The sequence below is a fragment of the Pelmatolapia mariae genome, linkage group LG9, assembly GCF_036321145.2.
Source record: "Pelmatolapia mariae isolate MD_Pm_ZW linkage group LG9, Pm_UMD_F_2, whole genome shotgun sequence".
NCBI lineage: Eukaryota > Metazoa > Chordata > Actinopteri > Cichliformes > Cichlidae > Pelmatolapia > Pelmatolapia mariae.
This window is the reverse complement of record NC_086235.1, coordinates 3,105,001-3,121,894: the sequence shown is the minus strand read 5'-3', so window position 1 is coordinate 3,121,894 and position 16,894 is coordinate 3,105,001. Positions and strand designations below refer to the sequence as shown.

Here is a 16,894-nt window from a genome sequence, read left to right as displayed (position 1 = left end):
GAAGCTAAAGGGTTAAATTTCAAAGTCAACTTTGGCTTCAGGTTGGGGAATGTAACTGTGACAGTGTCAAGTCCTCTAAAGTATAGATGAACAAACGTGTGTGTTTGTGTGTCAGCCTGATCTGGACCAACCAGTTTTGTGATGCTGATACTTTAGATACAGTTACTATGACGACTGCTCACCTGTTGCTGTCAGAGTTGGGGGTAGGGTGTGTCACTACCTGTGTTTACATGACTTAAAAGTACAATGGCCTACATTCATCACTAGCACTGAAGCTAAAACAAACAAACAAACAAACAAACAAACAAACAAACAAACAAACAAACAAACAAACAAACAAACAAACGTTTTCAGGAGTAATGTGTGATGTGTAAAGATTTTCAGGTCCTCCACAAACACCAGAACTCACTTGTGTTTATATCACTACATGCGATACAGCATATCTCATGTCGTCATGTTAGATTAAAAAAACATCTCAGATCAATAATCAGACGACACACACATTCATTTGTAGCTCTCTAAACTTAAATGATGTCTTGAAGTTAACTAGTGATGAAAAGTCTTCACACACACACACACACACACACACACACACACACACACACACACACACACACACACACACGTCATGGTTACACAATTCATTTACAGCTGATTTAAAACTGATAAAGATTTCCTGCAAACTTCTTATAGCCATAAACATGTCTTCATCTTGATTAGTGATTTCTGTTATGTGGCCGCAGAGTGAAACTCTATATACACACAGTCATGTTTATATGACATTAGAACATTAGAACATTAACTTAGCAAGCAAGCTAAAATTTACTATCTAGCTGCTATGTTTGGTGTCAAGCAATTCGTAACTAGGCTAACATTAGGTAATGTTTGTCAGAAGAAGGTTCATTTGTTGCACACAGCCCATCTGTTTAGCCAGCTAGCTGTTATGTTAGATGTCAAGTAATGTTTCACCAGCTAAAGTTACCTTTAGCTAACATTAGCCAAAGGTAAAGGTTGGTTTTATGAAGTGCACCAAGCAGAATGAAATTAAATGAGTAACAGATTCATGCAGCATAGCTATTTTACAGTTACCTGGTTAACTGTATTTTGGTTGCTACTTTTATTGCTATTCAAAATGCTAGTTGGCTAGCATAATTTCCTCACCAGCTGTGGCGATTTTAAGGATGCTAACTTTAATTTAATGTCCAAATATATTGATTTATCCATTAGTAAATAAGGTAATGATACAAAACTAATTGTATTGAAGTGTTTTCAGACACACTGCCACTAATCGCCTGATGTTAACGCATTCACAATTTTGGATACGTGAAAATCATGGTGTCAAAGTAGGATCACCTGTTAACCTCCACACAGGCCTAAAGACTGGTGTGAAACAATCAGACTACTGCTGGTTGCACTGGGAAAAATGAGTATTCCTTGAGTGGCTGACAAAAACTTCCTTGTTTTTACTTTAGTAGCTAGCCTACTGCTGCAGTCCCAGCTTGAATGGAATTGCCAGACCTTTCTACAAACACTGTCCCGTCACCCTCTGACAGTAAGGGAAGTGAAAGTTATGCCTGAGGGCTGCATCCAAAATGATTCCAATTTTAATTTGAAAGCAAACCTCCTTAATTTTCCCTTTGTTTCACACGTTTTCCACTTGTAATACTGCTCAGCTGAAAAAGAGTATTTGCAGACAAACATGAAAAACTACAGGCAGCTTTGTTAATCTGGTACCAACCAAAACTTCTCTGCACACTTCAGGAACCACTGCCAACCAGTTGGTACACATTTCTTTTCTCTAGCATCTGATGGCTGTCTCAGAAGTTTGGAAAGAAACGTGTCTGGACTTCTTTACTTTTCTTGAAGACGTTTCACCTCTCATCCGAGAAGCTTCTCTTTAGTTTTAAGAGCGATTGGTGGAGAGTCCCACATTTTTAAGCTCTACTGGGAGTGTCCCTACGAGGGTCGTGGACCCCGTATTGATCCTTTGCCTAATCACACGAGCCAAGGTGCCTATATCATCCCCAGTATGGCAGATAACTGCTGAGCAATGTGTGCATGATGTCACCTTGATAACTCACATTTACTCTCATTTACTTGCTCCAGCTAGCTGTAAGACCCACATAGAGATTAGGAAAGAAGGACATAACTGCTGCGACGATACCTGGTGGTTTATACCAGAGGTAATCCTCTTTTTGACACGTGGCATAACCAAAATGCATAAACTAGATTTAAGTTTTTATTTGGTGTGACCCAAAATGAGTAAGTGAGTCCACACACTGAGCAGGAAACCGTTCACAGAGGTGAAGATGTAGACAGATGTAGACTTCCAGGTCAGAAGCGCTTCTATAACCACAGCTATCGCCATCTGGTGGCAAATGCAGGTTTAAACAAATTTCCCACGTGTGGGACTAATAAAGGTTATCTTATCTTATCTTATTATCTTAAAGCACTTCTGCACAGGCTACAGGGATGATTTGCACTGTCAGTATTTTGCTGACACTTCACGTGAGCTTTGTTATCATCATGCTGATATGCAGCGTATACACTGCTCTCTGAGCTGTTACACACATGACATACAGAAAATACAGCAGAACATCACAGGGACAGACTGTATGTCTTATCACTGATGAGGCTGATGTGAGCTGACACAGCAGCAGTGGACGTCTTCATTAGCAGCGGGTTTCTGGAAGTTCAGCAGAAGTTCTTTATAAACCCATGCAGATCAATAACACGCCATCGACCCACTTCTCATTTTGTCAGTATAACGAAGCTCAAAGCAGCTGTTAGAAAAAGTCCTTATAACAACAACATGGATGCAAGGATGAAGAAATATTGTTTCCTTTTTTCTTACAGAAAGAGGCCGCTGAATGATGCAGGTGAACGCCATGTGCTGGTTTGTGGACCGGGGGTCCAAACAAAAAGCCAACAGCTCCTTCTAGTGGTGTGCCTGCTGTACTACACACCTGTAGTTACATAACAACCAAGAGCAGCAGCTATAATGAGGCCAGTGTTTGTCCAAAGGGCAGATTTCCTGTCTGTGTTAAGTGTTTAATGTTTATCTGGAGACATGACCTGACAGATCTGATGGTTTCTCAGAGGCCACGCAGATCTTTATCTAACAACTTTTACCTAAAACTTTCTGTTTTTGCTAAGAATAAACAGCAGAGTCTGTAAAGAAAACTGGATTATATTTTAACAGCACAGATATGACAATGATTAAACGTTTGCTGTGTGAGAGGGCACACACGTGAGCAAAGTCATGAAACCAGAAAAAGCTGCTAAAGTTAAACGAGCGGTTCCTTTCCTGTAGTCTCATTTCATTTCAGTTATTTCCAGTGAACAAAGATATTAATGGACAACTTGAATGGATTTGAATGTGCTTTTATTGTTAGTATTCAGCATCCGCATTGTTAAAAGGCATTCAAGGCACAAAGCACAGAGTCAAATCACTGGTTTTCAATCAGGAGGGTAAAAAAACAGACAGATTGGAGGTTACAGAGTTTCCCTGTGTCAGAGTGCTGATCCAGCTCACTGTGTTCCTGCTCATATTTTACTTTGAAAACACTGAAAACGGTCAGTTTGTCAAAGTTTGGGAGAAATTGATCACCTGAAAACGATCGTTTTAATGGTGACTGGACACTGCAGTGAGTTTTGTTTTTCATTTGTGTCATTAATGATAAAGCTCAAAACCTTATTCTACCTTTAAATATTATTGAAGCTTTAAACTTGTTTTGTTTGTTCAAAAAGTTCATAAAAAGACAGAAAATCATTTGTGACTAATAGGCCACTAATTTTACAAACTCAGGGATTCTTTGTTTTGACTGCTTATTTCTGATAAAGTTTAAATGTCCATTGACAGAAAATGACACAAACTTCAAACACATTATGAAGGTAATGAAATGAGGTCCAAACATCTCGTTTAACCATGAAGCTCATATTGAACTCCATTTGGTAGGTTTTATGTTATAAATCTGTTTTAATGGATATTTTCTGAATCTAAAATATGGCTTTTACATTTTATTGATTTTTAAAATCTGTTCTCAAATATGCCAAATAAAGCACGACTGAAAACTACGATTCTTATTTGTTATGTTATTTTCATAAAGTGTAGTTTATTCTAGCCGTCCAGAGGAGGTGGAGTTATAGATGGTAAGAAATAAAGCTGCTTCAAATATTAGAGTAGAGAAGTGGAAAAACTCTGATCTTAAAAAGTTGCATAAACCTCCAAATCTGTGGAATTAAAAAAAGTTACATTTGTACTTCAAAACTGATTTGTAAACACGATCATTAAAGCGGTAACTTGTGCTCTTTCTTGGCTCCGCCCACTCATCCAGAAGTGGTGCTGATTGGTGGAAATGGTGATTACTTTGCAGGGTAAGGGATGTTGACCTCAACAAATCCAGACACCTGAGTAAAGACAAACAGATCAGCTCGTCATGAAAACAGTCGTTACAAACGTTCACACGTTTCATGATTTCAAACACCACCGAGGCAGGATATCCTGAATAAAAAAGTAATGAAATATAATAAAAACCTAACAAAATGCTAAATAATATGGTTTAACTATGATTCTAACTTCTAAGATTGAGTTTGACTTTTTGCATTGTTTTACTTTGAGCGGCTGTTTATAAGTTTGTACTCTCTGTAGTTTTACTGTAGCTGTTTGAATCCTGCTTATAATTATAGTTTGTTGATAATATTTTAAATAAAAAAGCCAAATAAACTGCGTTCAGATGCCTAATAAGATTAATTTCTAAATAAATAATGAATGAATTATGGTAAAGAAAATCCCTGTGGCATGGTTTAACTAACATCTGTCGTCCTGTCTCAAGTGCATATCCGACCAATCAGCACGCAGTAGCAGAGTGCTTGCGTTTGATGGTCCAAATCAGTCTTTTATGTGTCGAACCAAAATAAAACACCGCGTCTCAGCGCCCTCTGCAGGCTCCGAGAGGATATTCTGAGGACACCAACCTGTAACTACACTAAACAATTTCAAGGAAGTAAGAGGGCGGGTGGAGGAAACTGGAGCCGTTCTGGTTTTAATGGCGAGAATCTACAGGTCACGTTGTGCCGGTTACCTGACGGACTTCCTGGCAGTCCATCAACGCCGTGATCCGACGCAGTCCAGGCAGCCGAGGGATGAACGTCTCCTGCCAGGTGATGGTAGCCTGAGGAGGAATCTCTCTGAAAATCACACAGAGTGAAGTGTTTAACACACAGAACATCCCGACGTCAGTCCACACAGCATCCGAGGCGTGTTTACCTGTAGTATTTAGACTTTGGACCTATGAGCCCAGCTCCCTCGAGGGATAGATTGACGCCACGCAGAGGAAAGCCGAAATTGTTGGTGAACTCAACTTTGACACCCATCTCCTGGTTCAGCAGAGGCTCCCCGTTCAACTAGAGGAAGAGTCCAAAGTTACAGTCACTGTACAAAGTGTGTCCAGCACAGTCTGTCACAGAAAAACATACAAATATAACTGGACCCCTTCTGCTAAGTTCCAGATCCACATTTTCATTCCTGGACTCCACTAGAGCAGCTAGTAGAGTCTTTACATGCATCACTGTGATGCTTTACATGCATCACAGTTCAAAATAATGCTTCTTTGTCTTACCACGGGCCTCGCTGCAGCCCTTCAGTACATCCTCTGAAAAATGCAGTTTTAGCTCCTCCCCCTTTTAAAGCCAACTTTCTGGTCGCTAACCTCCTTTTGTTGGAGATATTTAACAACTCATAGTTCTAAATAATTGACTGATGAAAAAAACCTCGCCATGTATTAGCCCTATTTATTCACGTCACCTCCTTTGTGCGCCTTACCGTCACTTTGAGGTCCGGGGTCTGCAGCTCCAGCACCTTTAAGTCAAGCACATGCAGGTTACCAGACTGTCCGCTCACAATGAAGCGCAGGCAGGTCTGAGAGCTCAGCTGGGACTGGTATTCATAAGCTGGGATCTTAAACGGCACACTATAACCTGTAAAACATAGAGAGAAATGCTAAAACGTTCATCACCAAATCTTCAGACTTTAAAACAACAAGATTCTGGTGGAGCTCACTCTGGTAGGGCAGCACAGTCACATCGAAGGTAATGTCTTTGAAGTGATTGGCCACGACTCCAGTGTAGAAGATGATGTCACAGTCCAGGTGAGCCGTCACGTTTCTGAGGACTTTACCCTGGTTCTTGAAGGTCGCTACCAGCTGCACATCCTGACCTATAACACACTGCAGACGGAGAGAGAGCCACGTGAGCCACATGCATTCTGGGTCTCCTCAGGATTTCTATGCTTTTAAATGCCTCAAGTTTGGCTCAGGCTGAAAGGATTTATTTAAGACTAAACAAGAGCAGTGACAAAGTAAAGAAGTAAAGCAGAATGTGGAGATCCTTCCTTGGTAGAAAGGCTTCTCGTTCACGTGGCTGGCACTGATGAGGTCATTGTACTTAAATGGTCTCCACAGTAAACAGATGTGTAACAGAGCAATTTTGTGATGTATCAAATGTGCTGCAACTGTGTGATGGACCACCTTTCCAGCACCTTGCATGAATAATTAGAGGCTCTGAGGGCAAACAGGGTCCCACCCAATATTAGCACGGTGTTCCTAATAAAGTGAACTGTGCTCTACAAGTGCACAATTTGAATGTGAAGGTAGCAGACAGGTGTGTTACCGGCTCCACGATGACGGTGACAGACAGGTCATCCACAGGCGTCTCACTGTGATCCCTCTCACAGCCGAACCCCTCCGCCCGGGCCATGGTCGCCTCATCTTCTGCACTTCCTGTAATAAAAATGCACAAACATCAAAGCTGATTCAGTTCACTCAGTTTATTTATAATTGTGTTTGTTTGTTGGGTTTGATGCCCTGTGATTGTTACCTTCAGGGAACTTGTAGGTGTTTGTGATGTTGTTTTGTTCTTGTGAGCCTACAGCTTTGGTTAAAATTTTCTCTCCAATGTACGTCTTGTCCACTCTGAAGGGAGTCAGATCCCCGTACTTATCTCTCTTGAGGAAGACCACGTCACTGTTCACCTGGAGGAAACGATTTCAAGATATTGTGAAACTCTGTGCTGATAAGATATTGTCCCATTGGTTTTTATGCTTCACTAACCTCAGCGAACACAAAGCCGCAGTCAAACGGGTAACACAGGTGACCCTCCTTAATGGCAATGACCGGTGCTGGACCACAGCGGAAAAAGCCTACGAACATGCACAGACCTGTTAACTCTCTGTTTAACTGTTGTTTCTTAATCTGTGCGCTCATCTGTTTGGCTCACCGTCACTGGTCTCCTGAGGCGTGGAGTCAACCACCTGCCATCCTTCCAGCCCGGGTGGCAAATCAGGACGCTTAATCATCACCTCGTTCCAGCAGTGGTAGTTCCTGCAGAGAGAGGCAGTGTAGCTAGTGCTGGTCTCGAGTTCAAACAAATGGGAGGGTTTCATGAGAAAGGGTGTCTAGCACTGAAGTCTTTCCCAAACCAAGAATGACACACAGGAACATTGTAATTATCATACGGTACCAGATGGAGTCCCTGGTGTTGCGTCTGTCTGGCGTGCCATCAGCGTTGAAGATGAGGTCAGTCTTCAGGTTGCCCGTGTTGTCATGAGCAGAATTGTAGTTGGTGATGACCCTTGCTGGGATGCCAAGGCATCTGAGGACTGCAAGGATGTGAAAATGCAAAAGCCACATTGTTTAATCAGGTTTTTGTTCCTGCAGAATTTCAATCAGTGCCTTGAATGGGCCACAGCCTAATTTGATCTGTGGTGCAGACTAATAAAATGGTAGCATAATCATTATTTTTGTACAGTAGATCAGTACAAGTAAACTCTAAAATGTAATGAGCCAAACACTTATGAAAACAAATGCATCCTCATCAGTATGTGTAATTACAGATGCATGACAGTTCACTTAGAAAGGCACAAAACACTTAATGTGGTTGTTTTTCCATCTCTTTGTGTTCAGTTTGAGTCTTTTTATGAAGGTGTTATGTGGTCACTGTAGTCATGTTGGGTCTCTCTGAGAGTTTTTGTTGCTTTTGTGATTGTTTTAGATCTTTTTGATGGTTGGCTAAACAGCAGGGTTATTAAATATGAATGTGAAAAAGTTGCCGACCGACCCCTCAGATCAACAATGGGGTTTTTTTTCGTACCATAACTTTTGTAATTTTTTAACAAAGCCATACAGTCTAACCTTCATACTATGAATATTTTCTGAGTTACACACAGGGGTTGGTTGAAATTCTTACTTTTGTCCAACATTTCTGATTCCTCACAACTTCAAGTACAGGAGAGATCCAGGCGAAATTTCAAGGAGGAATCATAGCAAGAGGATGAGCCTTCTGTCAATATTTAGGTATAAAGAAAACCTTCCAAATAACTTTTCTGAGATAGGTAAACAGCCGCCCATCTCATATGATGAAGACCTTTAAAAGGTAGAGTGTGTAAAAATATTCACTGCTGCATATCGGTACGCCGAGTTTGGTTTTCTTACTCCTCACAAAAGAAGTGCGTAATCCAAGCAACAGTTGCTGCTATAGGACAAACATGTTTTAGTCAGCCAAGAGCAATCAAAAACATCACATTTAGACTGTACCCCAGAGTGTTTCTACTATTGTTTGAACTGGATCTGGATCCGCCCTGGAGTTTTTTCCAATCTGTGGAAGGCTGTAGGTCCAGTGTTTACCTCAGTCACTGAATCTCACTGACTGATGACAACAATAGTGAGGTGAGTTGTTGAGAATATGCTGAGTTGTTGGTAAGCACCACCATTTTTGGCACTGTTAGCCTCTGTTAGCGGCTGTTAGCCTCTGTTAGCTCCTGTTAGCCTCTGTTAGCTCCTGTTAGTCAAAAGTTAATTAAACTTCGTTTGAAGTGGATGCAATTTTGTTGGACTCCAATACTTAGTGAATAAACTCTCATAAAAACTGTTAATGTTATCAAACTGTTTATCGAAGGAAAGTGTGATTGTTAGGATGCTTGAGCCTAACGCTAGCTAGCATAATTTTAGCTTATAGCTAGCTGTAGTTGTTTAGCCAAAGGTAACATTTTATGCTAAAGTTACTGCAGTTAAAAAGTCAGCTGATTCGGAGGAGGTGAGGTGGGATGAAGTAAACAGAGCACACGCTTACAGGTGTTGAAGACTCCAGCGTACACCCAGCACTGAGCGAAACAGACCGGGACTCCGGTGTTGGCGTACTGCAGTAGGATTTTGGTGCTGCCGGTCCAAGACGTCGGGGGTTTGCCCATGGAATAGTCATTGCTCCAGTTCCCAACCATCACACCGTTGTCATCCTGAGAGTTCATCTGCAGGAACGGGCAGGTCAAAGGTCAGCAAAAAATAACTGATTTCTCTTTTTTAAGGAATTCAACGTCTCATCTCTGGTGTGGTACCCCACAAGGTCCTGCTGTTGCACCTTTCATTGAGCGGTTGTACCCTACAGCAGCCAGTCTTGTACCATCTATCACGTTCACCAGTGACTTCTTTATGTTCAGTTCTGTTCATGTTGGGCCAAAACAAAAGGCAACCGACCTGATTTGAAAGGTAACAATATGCTTGTTTAGTATGTGGTGAAAATCCAGCCTAACCTGCCTACACCCGTTTGTTCTTCTTGACCTTGTGCAATTTAAGAGCTTAATGTACTGGTATGAGACTGGAGCAGGGGACCCAGAGAAAACCCACCAGGCAAGGGAAAAACAAAACCTGGTTGAAACCCAGAACCTGCTTGCATCAAGGCAACGACAAAGTCTTAAAATCAAGACATTAGGTTGAATATTTCACCCTATTTCTTTTAGTGTTTGGTCAAACATTGACTTATTTGTCCTGAAAGTGCACCTTAAAATCTAGAAGATAGGGTGAAACTGCATTTTTGATCTTTGAAAAAGTGCATATAGTTAACTTGAGGTCATTTTCCCATTGCTATGAGTATGGGACACAGTTAATCAGTACTCAGGCTCTGTATTCTCACCATGGCAGATCCCACCCTGACCAGCTTGACAACGTTGCCCCGGTCGTAGACTGGCGTCTGAGACGCATCCAGAACAAAGATACAGGCGTCCAAAATGCCGCGCTCAAACTGCAAAGAGTGCATTTTAATTAATTATAAGCTGATAAATTAATCAATAAATTACTTTATTGTTTTTATGTGATCAAGTATTTGTACTTACCTGCCCATATGTCCATGGACGCTCTGTCACAGAGTTAGATGAACCCTGGTAGATCACCCCTTCATCATTCAGGACGTACTCCTGTCTTTCTGCTTCATTAGGAAGAAACACGTGATCGTCTGCAAACAGAAACACTTTGCTGTAAGAACTTTAATTTGGCTACAAAGGCATTGTGATATCCATTTGTAAATGTCAGTCAAACGCAGAGACCTAGAGTTCATTATCATCTAGATCTACAGAAAAATACAACGGTGTGTCATCTGCATAACTATGGTAACAAATGCTGTGCTGTCTTATAAGGTTTCTAAGCAGCAGCATGGATAAGGAGAAATGTAAGGGATCAAGACGCCTGCCTTGTGGAACTCCACAGATACCTCATTGATCCCCAATCTCCGCAGATGATAAACAACCCACTGTTCCCGCTGGTGAATGTAGATTTTATGATCTGTCGTATTGAAGGCCTCACTCAGTCATCTAAAATGTTCTATAACCAGACTGTAACTTACCACTGTTTCCAAGTTTCCATCTTTCTTTAAGAAACCACTAAATTTGTACAAATATTACGGGAGGTTGGATATTTGTCTGTAGTCAGTATATTTGTGGTTTAACTAAGGGCATTTTAAAGCAGAGGAAAAGTTTACTTTCTCAAGTAATGGATCAGTTATCATCGTGACAGGCTTGACGATAAATTATAAACGTAAACAAGGTCATCAGTGCGAACAGTGGGATCTGAGATATGTTTTTGCCTGATGAGGTGAATCAATTGGTTGAAAAAGTTGACACATTTGTCAGAGGTATGATGGACCTCTGACAAACTCTGGAAGAGCTATGACAGATATTTCGCACCTTTAATATTATTATAAAGGGTCACTTTTGTGTAACTATGAGATGTATGAAAAATTATGCAATGAATTTAGATTTATTGAATTCCAACTCATTTTACATATCTGAAAAAAAAATTGTATGACATTTATCTTTCGCAGACTCAGGTGTAGATGAAACTGCACGTATTCTCGTCATGATTTTACTTTTACTTCTGTCTACCAGCAGGGGGCAGTAAGCGCAGAGGAAATGGTACCTGGACACCAGGCGTTGAACAGCAGGTACAGGTCAGTGGTGGGGTCCCTCTTGGTGCGCTGCATGCCCATGCCAGTGGAGATGGCCACGTACACTTGAAACTTCCCCACAATGGCGGCGGCATCTGGTGTGATGCCGAACATCACAGATGTACCCTGAGACTGCAGAATCCGGCCTGACCACGAACTGCTGCCACGGTTACCGAAGGTCACCATCACCAGGGAGCCCTTATTGGGCGAAGGATCGGAGCCTGATGGAAGAGTTATTTTTTAATTCTTTATTTATCCAGGTGAAAAAATCATTTCCAAGAGAGGCGTGGCATCATTTCTCATTGTAATAAGAAAAATGCAATGGGATGTTTTTACGTTATAAAAACACATTTTTAGGAGTTGGTTATTTCTACCTTACATCAATAAAAATAAACACATAAAAATACATAAAATCCTGGTCAAACAGGTTACATTTTTATATTTTAAAGACTTCAGTTTGTGTATTTGAGGCCAGATGTGTGTGAACATCTGTCAGCTCTGCAGTTGTGTGTTTAACGTGGAGTGTTTCCTAATGGCCGGGCCATGGGGAGAGCTGTGTACTAATTAAGCAGCCAAACGAATGTGAAGCTGCTTAATGAACTGACGGCCGTCTGATTGCTCAGTGGGCGACTGTTAACGAGCGTCTCTTCATCAGCTAATTGGTTAATGAGGGAGCACCCCCCCCCCACACCCCCACATGTGTCAGTTTAGAGAAAAATGTTAATTAGCAACACTCAGACCAGGCAGAGGAACAAAATGAGAAAAAAGGAACTGAGATACTAAAAACTGTGTTTGAACAAAATCCCTCGATTGGACTGATCTGCAGGTGTCCGGGTATTTTAAGAAGTTACTGATCGCTGTTAATGCTCAGGTAGGTAGAGCAGGTGGGGAGGAAACCTCAAACAGTTCACTGTTCACTAAACTGGAAAAAGACAGATAAGCTGCCATCATACAATTTAAGGCAAACTATAATCCCAACAATACCAAAACCAAAGCCACACTCGTCTTTGAGGATTCTCTGAAATATGCCAGTTTCATTTATGGGCTGATATTGGGAGGAGGGGTCTCACAACAAGCATACGAATCATGCAAGCGTAAAAAGACACCAAATGTTTAAAAATGAAGGGAATTTTAAACTGTATCAGTAGCCTCTTGGAACATTTGTTGCAACATTTGTTTCAATTTCTTTATTTTACTCTATGAAAAATACCAGAGATAAGAGAGTTTGATGTTAATAGTATTTTTGGACCAACAAGGTGACTTCCAGAGAGCCGTTCGGTGAAAACATTGCATGTCTCAGCGTGGTGTGCAGCGTGTCCTTAAAAGCATCCGAGGGCACTGGACAGACGAAGTTTGAGGCCTTAAAAGCTCTACAGCAGATGAAGAGTATCGAAGCCCAGAATTCAAACTCACCAATCGTAAACTCGATGTGGAAGTCGTCCTCCGGAGCCAGCGGGCGGCTGAAGGTCACCTGCATGACGAACTCCTGACCACGGCGCACCACCAGGTTCTGCATGTAGTAGTCAGTGGTGTAGTGCTTCGGCTTGTTGACGTCCTGACACATGTTGATATTCAGAGCCTCCAGTAACACTGAGGGGGCGGGGACAAAGCAGAGGACGCTGGTCATCGACTGGCAGCCATGACAGGTGAAATACAGCAGCTCCTCGCTTCAGAGCGTTGCAGAGTACTCAACAACAAGACAATGCAAGGGCCGCCACACGATAAAGGAGGTGCTAACGTAAAACAACAGGGCTGGAAATGAGCAGGTGCGCTGTAAACTGTCCCCAGAGACAGGTGACGCAAGCAGGTCTCACCTCCACCAGGTGCAAATGCTCTGGGCGTGACCTCAGATTCAGCAACGCCTTCAAAAGGTTCAAATTCTGGAACACCATCTGAATATGACAGGTTGGAGGTCGGCAGCTGGAGGAAAAAGTTGTCAAAAGTCAGGCAATAACTCGTTTTTGGTTAAATTCAAAATGAACTGTTAATTTTGTCGTGAGGCTACCGGCTTGGCGTAGCGCCCCTTCTGGGTTTCAGCGGTTGGACCAGTCATGGTTGTCAAAGGTCAAAGGTTACACTGAGGTTACTGGTCAAAGAAAAAGAGAGCAAAAGTCCAGGAAAGAAATAAACACAGAGTTTATAGCATTGAATTATTTAATATATTCTAAGTATATTTCTGTTATTTAAAAAGAAAGACGACAATTATTTACAATGTAAATAGAAAAACTAATAATAACAATATAATGTAAGAATGATTTCCAATGTAAAATATGAATAATTATTATTTACATTGTAAATAAATAAAGAGTATAGAGTTAAAAGTCAGTGCAGAGGGAGCAGGTACAACCTCTGCTCGAGCTTCAGACACTCACCGGTCTGATGAAGAGGAGCTCGTCCTGCTGCGTCTCTGATCAGATCAGATGGTGATCGAGTCGACTTCAGCATCACTTTATATCCACACACACTTCCTCTTTTCACTCACACACACTGGGTTTCCCGTCACTTCTGAGGACTCGCACTGAACACAAACCTGACTTTAAAACAGCTCAGCTCATGATCCAGTAGGTGGCCTTGACCCACCCGATCATGTCGTAGCACCCACAGTGGGCGGAGGTCACGCTGACCTCTGGCTCCATTCAAAACTTCCATTAGAAATTCTCAGATTTTAGTTGCAGCACAAACTGAATTAACCGTCTTAAATTTTAGAGTTTTTGAAGAAAAAAAACCAAACAGAAACAAAACTGCTAACGTGATTGAATCCTATGGTTAAAGTATATAAAATAAATAAAGTAGATTCTATTTCAATTTTTTATTTGTTTCCTGTCGACTAGTCACAGCGTTGCTTCACCTCGTTGAGGTTTGCAGTGATCGTTCTTGCACAGCTCTCTGAGCTCTGCTGCTGCGCTCGGATCTTCGTCCTGCTGATTGGTCCAAGCTTCAGCTGTGGGACACACGGCTGGTACACAGACGCTCAGATCATCATCCCTCCAGCGTGCTGAAGCTGTATGAGGTGTTTGTGCTGATGCGCTGAGGTTGGTCTCATTTGTCTGAAGGACGTTGTTCTTATTTCGTTCAGATGCAGCTTTGCAAACCTAAGCCATGCTGCCATGTTCTTATTAGAGAGAAGAAGCTTTCTCCTGGCAGTCTTCTTCTAATTGTGCTGTCATGAACTTTAACCTTTAACATGCTGACTGGGACCATTTGGGTTTTTTGGAGCTTCTCTGAGCGTTCCACAGTCTGATGTTCACTCCTGGGAAGACTGACGCCGTCTTTAATGTTTTCCAATTAAAAAATCTTTCTCAGATTAGAATGACAGACCTGAATGCTCCACACATACACACTGTGAAAACATCTGCTTTTACTGAGATGCTCACACTGATGATGATTAATTAATTAAGTGCATTCGAACACCAGCACTTGGGTGATACTTCATTCCTGTTGAAGCAGTAAGGATGTTTTTCACAGGCTGCACAGTGTTTGTTAAATAATAAACACACGGTGCAATAATCTGAGGCTGTATTTATGTGAACGTAAGATCTGCTTCAGTGACCATAGTACAGTTACAATAATGTCAGTACTTGGGTTATAGAGGTTCTTCAGTCATCTGCACTTTCACGTCGGCCCCTGGGCTACAGTCTGGGCTAGCATGCTAAGGCAAAGCTAGCCCAGACTCAGCCCGACAGGCAGACTGAACTTCAAACGCAGTGACGAGCAGCCTCCATTTCTGAAGTAGACTCGCTTTAAAGTCTCTTTGGGCAGGTTTTCATCTTTTCTCTGTGTTGTTGTACAAACACTAACACAAAGATCGTGTGTGTCCTCTTAGCATAGGGATGCATGGCAATGTGAGGGCCTGCGGCCTCAGGTTTATACTGTTAACTGTTAATTATGTGACAAAAGTAATGTAACGAGTTACTGTTTGCAGGGAGTGACCCTAAACATAATGTAATACACTGCTTTGTACCATGAGTGCAGAGGTTTATGTTTTGCATTGGTGACTTTTGTTGGTCACTGTGTGGCTCAGACGTGAACTGTGCTGGCTTTGTGTTTGTGTCTTTATTTCTTGCTGTTTTAAATGTTTGTTTTAAAAAAAATCAGCCTGTTTTAAAATGCAGTTTGTTGTGTTTAATGTACAACAGTCAGTGTGATGCTGCTGACTCATCACCGTGAAGACTGCTGACCAGCTGGTTTCAGCACCTTAACCAACAAATCTTGCTCTGCACTCATGTTGCAGCCGTTCCCACCGTGCTGCAGACGTTTATGCTCTAATGTTAAAAACAACAGAAAGTCATGCAGCTTCCATAAATCTGTTTCCTCTGCAGAAACTTCCTCTGACTCTGATCAGGTCGCCCTGACACGCTGTTCCTGATTGGTCTAATCAGCCACTTCCTGTTTGGTGCCTGACACTAGAATAAGCAGAAAATGACCCAAAACAGATTCAGATAAGAACAAAGGCATGAGAGAGAGCTCAGATATAACTCTGAGTTTAAACCTTCAGACTGTTTTTAAACTCCTGTTTAAAATAAAATTATCTACCATAAACATCGTTTTTAAAACCTGTCAGGCAGATTCAGTTTGGATGTCTGCAGATGTTCATAAACACAGAAGCTCAGATTTTGTGGAGGCCCATGAAACATCATCAGGAAAATCTTTATGTTATGATACAGGACCAAACCTTACAGCAGGCCACTGTTGAATGTGACCAAGCTGCACCCTACAGTCAGTTCAATTCAATGTTATTTGTACAGCACCAAATAACAACAACATATTGTACAGTAGATCGTACAATAATACATACAGAGAAAAACCCAACAATCATATGACCCTCTGTGAGCACTTTGGCCACAGTGGGAAGGAAAAACTCCTTTTTAACAGGAAGAAATCTCCAGCAGAACCAGGACATGCTGTGGAAGATGTCACAGTATGTATGTGGAGCAGCGTGGTGGTATCGTCCTCACTCACTCCACCAGCTACACCCTGCTAGCACCGGCTTGGATCCTCTCCTCCTCTGCTTTAGTTTGTTGTCTCTTAGATTCACAAAGTTGCTGAGCAGAGATTTTGGTTTGGTCCATACTGATGTGACAGCATCACTAAGTTCCTGCAGATTTGCTGGAAAATGGGACGATAACATAATCTTCAATAAGCTGGACATGATGTGCTGTTTATATGGACCAGAATGCAACATTTAAGACGTTGTTTTTTTAAGTAATCTGAGAAAAAAAGCTTTAAAAAACAAAGTCAAATTGTGATATTTTAGGGTCAGCAGAACTTGTAGATGTTGTAAATATTATGAGGTAATAGGTGCAGAAATGTTTGACAATAACGTAACAAAAGAGGAGACACAAAGGTATGAAACAGGATGAAAAGGCAAAACTCAGAACAGAAATAAAGAAATATTCCTTGATGAAGAGACAAAAAAATCAAGAATATTAAAAACTGGACATCAAAGAATCAAATACACTGCAAACAAAAGTGCATTTTATTGTTGTTGTGTAGCTTGTAGCTCACAAACTATGGTTCAGGGCCCTTTAAATGGTCACCAGATAAACCTGAAGTATTTTATTTATTACTTTAAAGATATAATCATTTTATGTGATGTGTAATCAGTCACCAGATGAAATGATGACAC

At 41.4% G+C, this 16,894-nt stretch overlaps 1 protein-coding gene across 1 annotated transcript; it reads right to left on the bottom strand.

Annotated features, from left to right (window-relative positions):
- Window positions 1-5,265: 5,265 nt before the first annotated feature.
- LOC134635042 (coagulation factor XIII A chain-like) lies at window positions 5,266-13,321 on the bottom strand. Its single transcript, XM_063484558.1, has 15 exons — window positions 13,274-13,321; window positions 13,083-13,188; window positions 12,682-12,858; window positions 11,241-11,489; window positions 10,163-10,281; window positions 9,964-10,071; window positions 9,127-9,301; window positions 7,519-7,657; window positions 7,276-7,379; window positions 7,110-7,198; window positions 6,877-7,030; window positions 6,670-6,779; window positions 6,062-6,227; window positions 5,825-5,979; window positions 5,266-5,406 (listed from the first exon to the last, which is right to left on the bottom strand). The coding sequence occupies exons 1-15, from the start codon at window positions 13,319-13,321 to the stop codon at window positions 5,266-5,268; spliced, it is 2,040 nt and encodes a 679-aa protein (XP_063340628.1).
- Window positions 13,322-16,894: the final 3,573 nt, after the last annotated feature.

Bases quoted from the DNA above. Each gene is read 5' to 3' on its own strand.
- LOC134635042 (XM_063484558.1), bottom strand. From the start codon at position 13,321: ATGACTGGTCCAACCGCTGAAACCCAGAAGGGGCGCTACGCCAAGCCG. The intron at 11,490-12,681 runs GTGAGTTTGAAT...CTCTTCCATCAG, and splicing joins CCACATCGAGTTTACGATTG to GCTCCGATCCTTCGCCCAAT. The intron at 7,658-9,126 runs GTAAGCGTGTGC...ACATCCTTGCAG, and splicing joins CGCTGGAGTCTTCAACACCT to TCCTCAGATGCCTTGGCATC.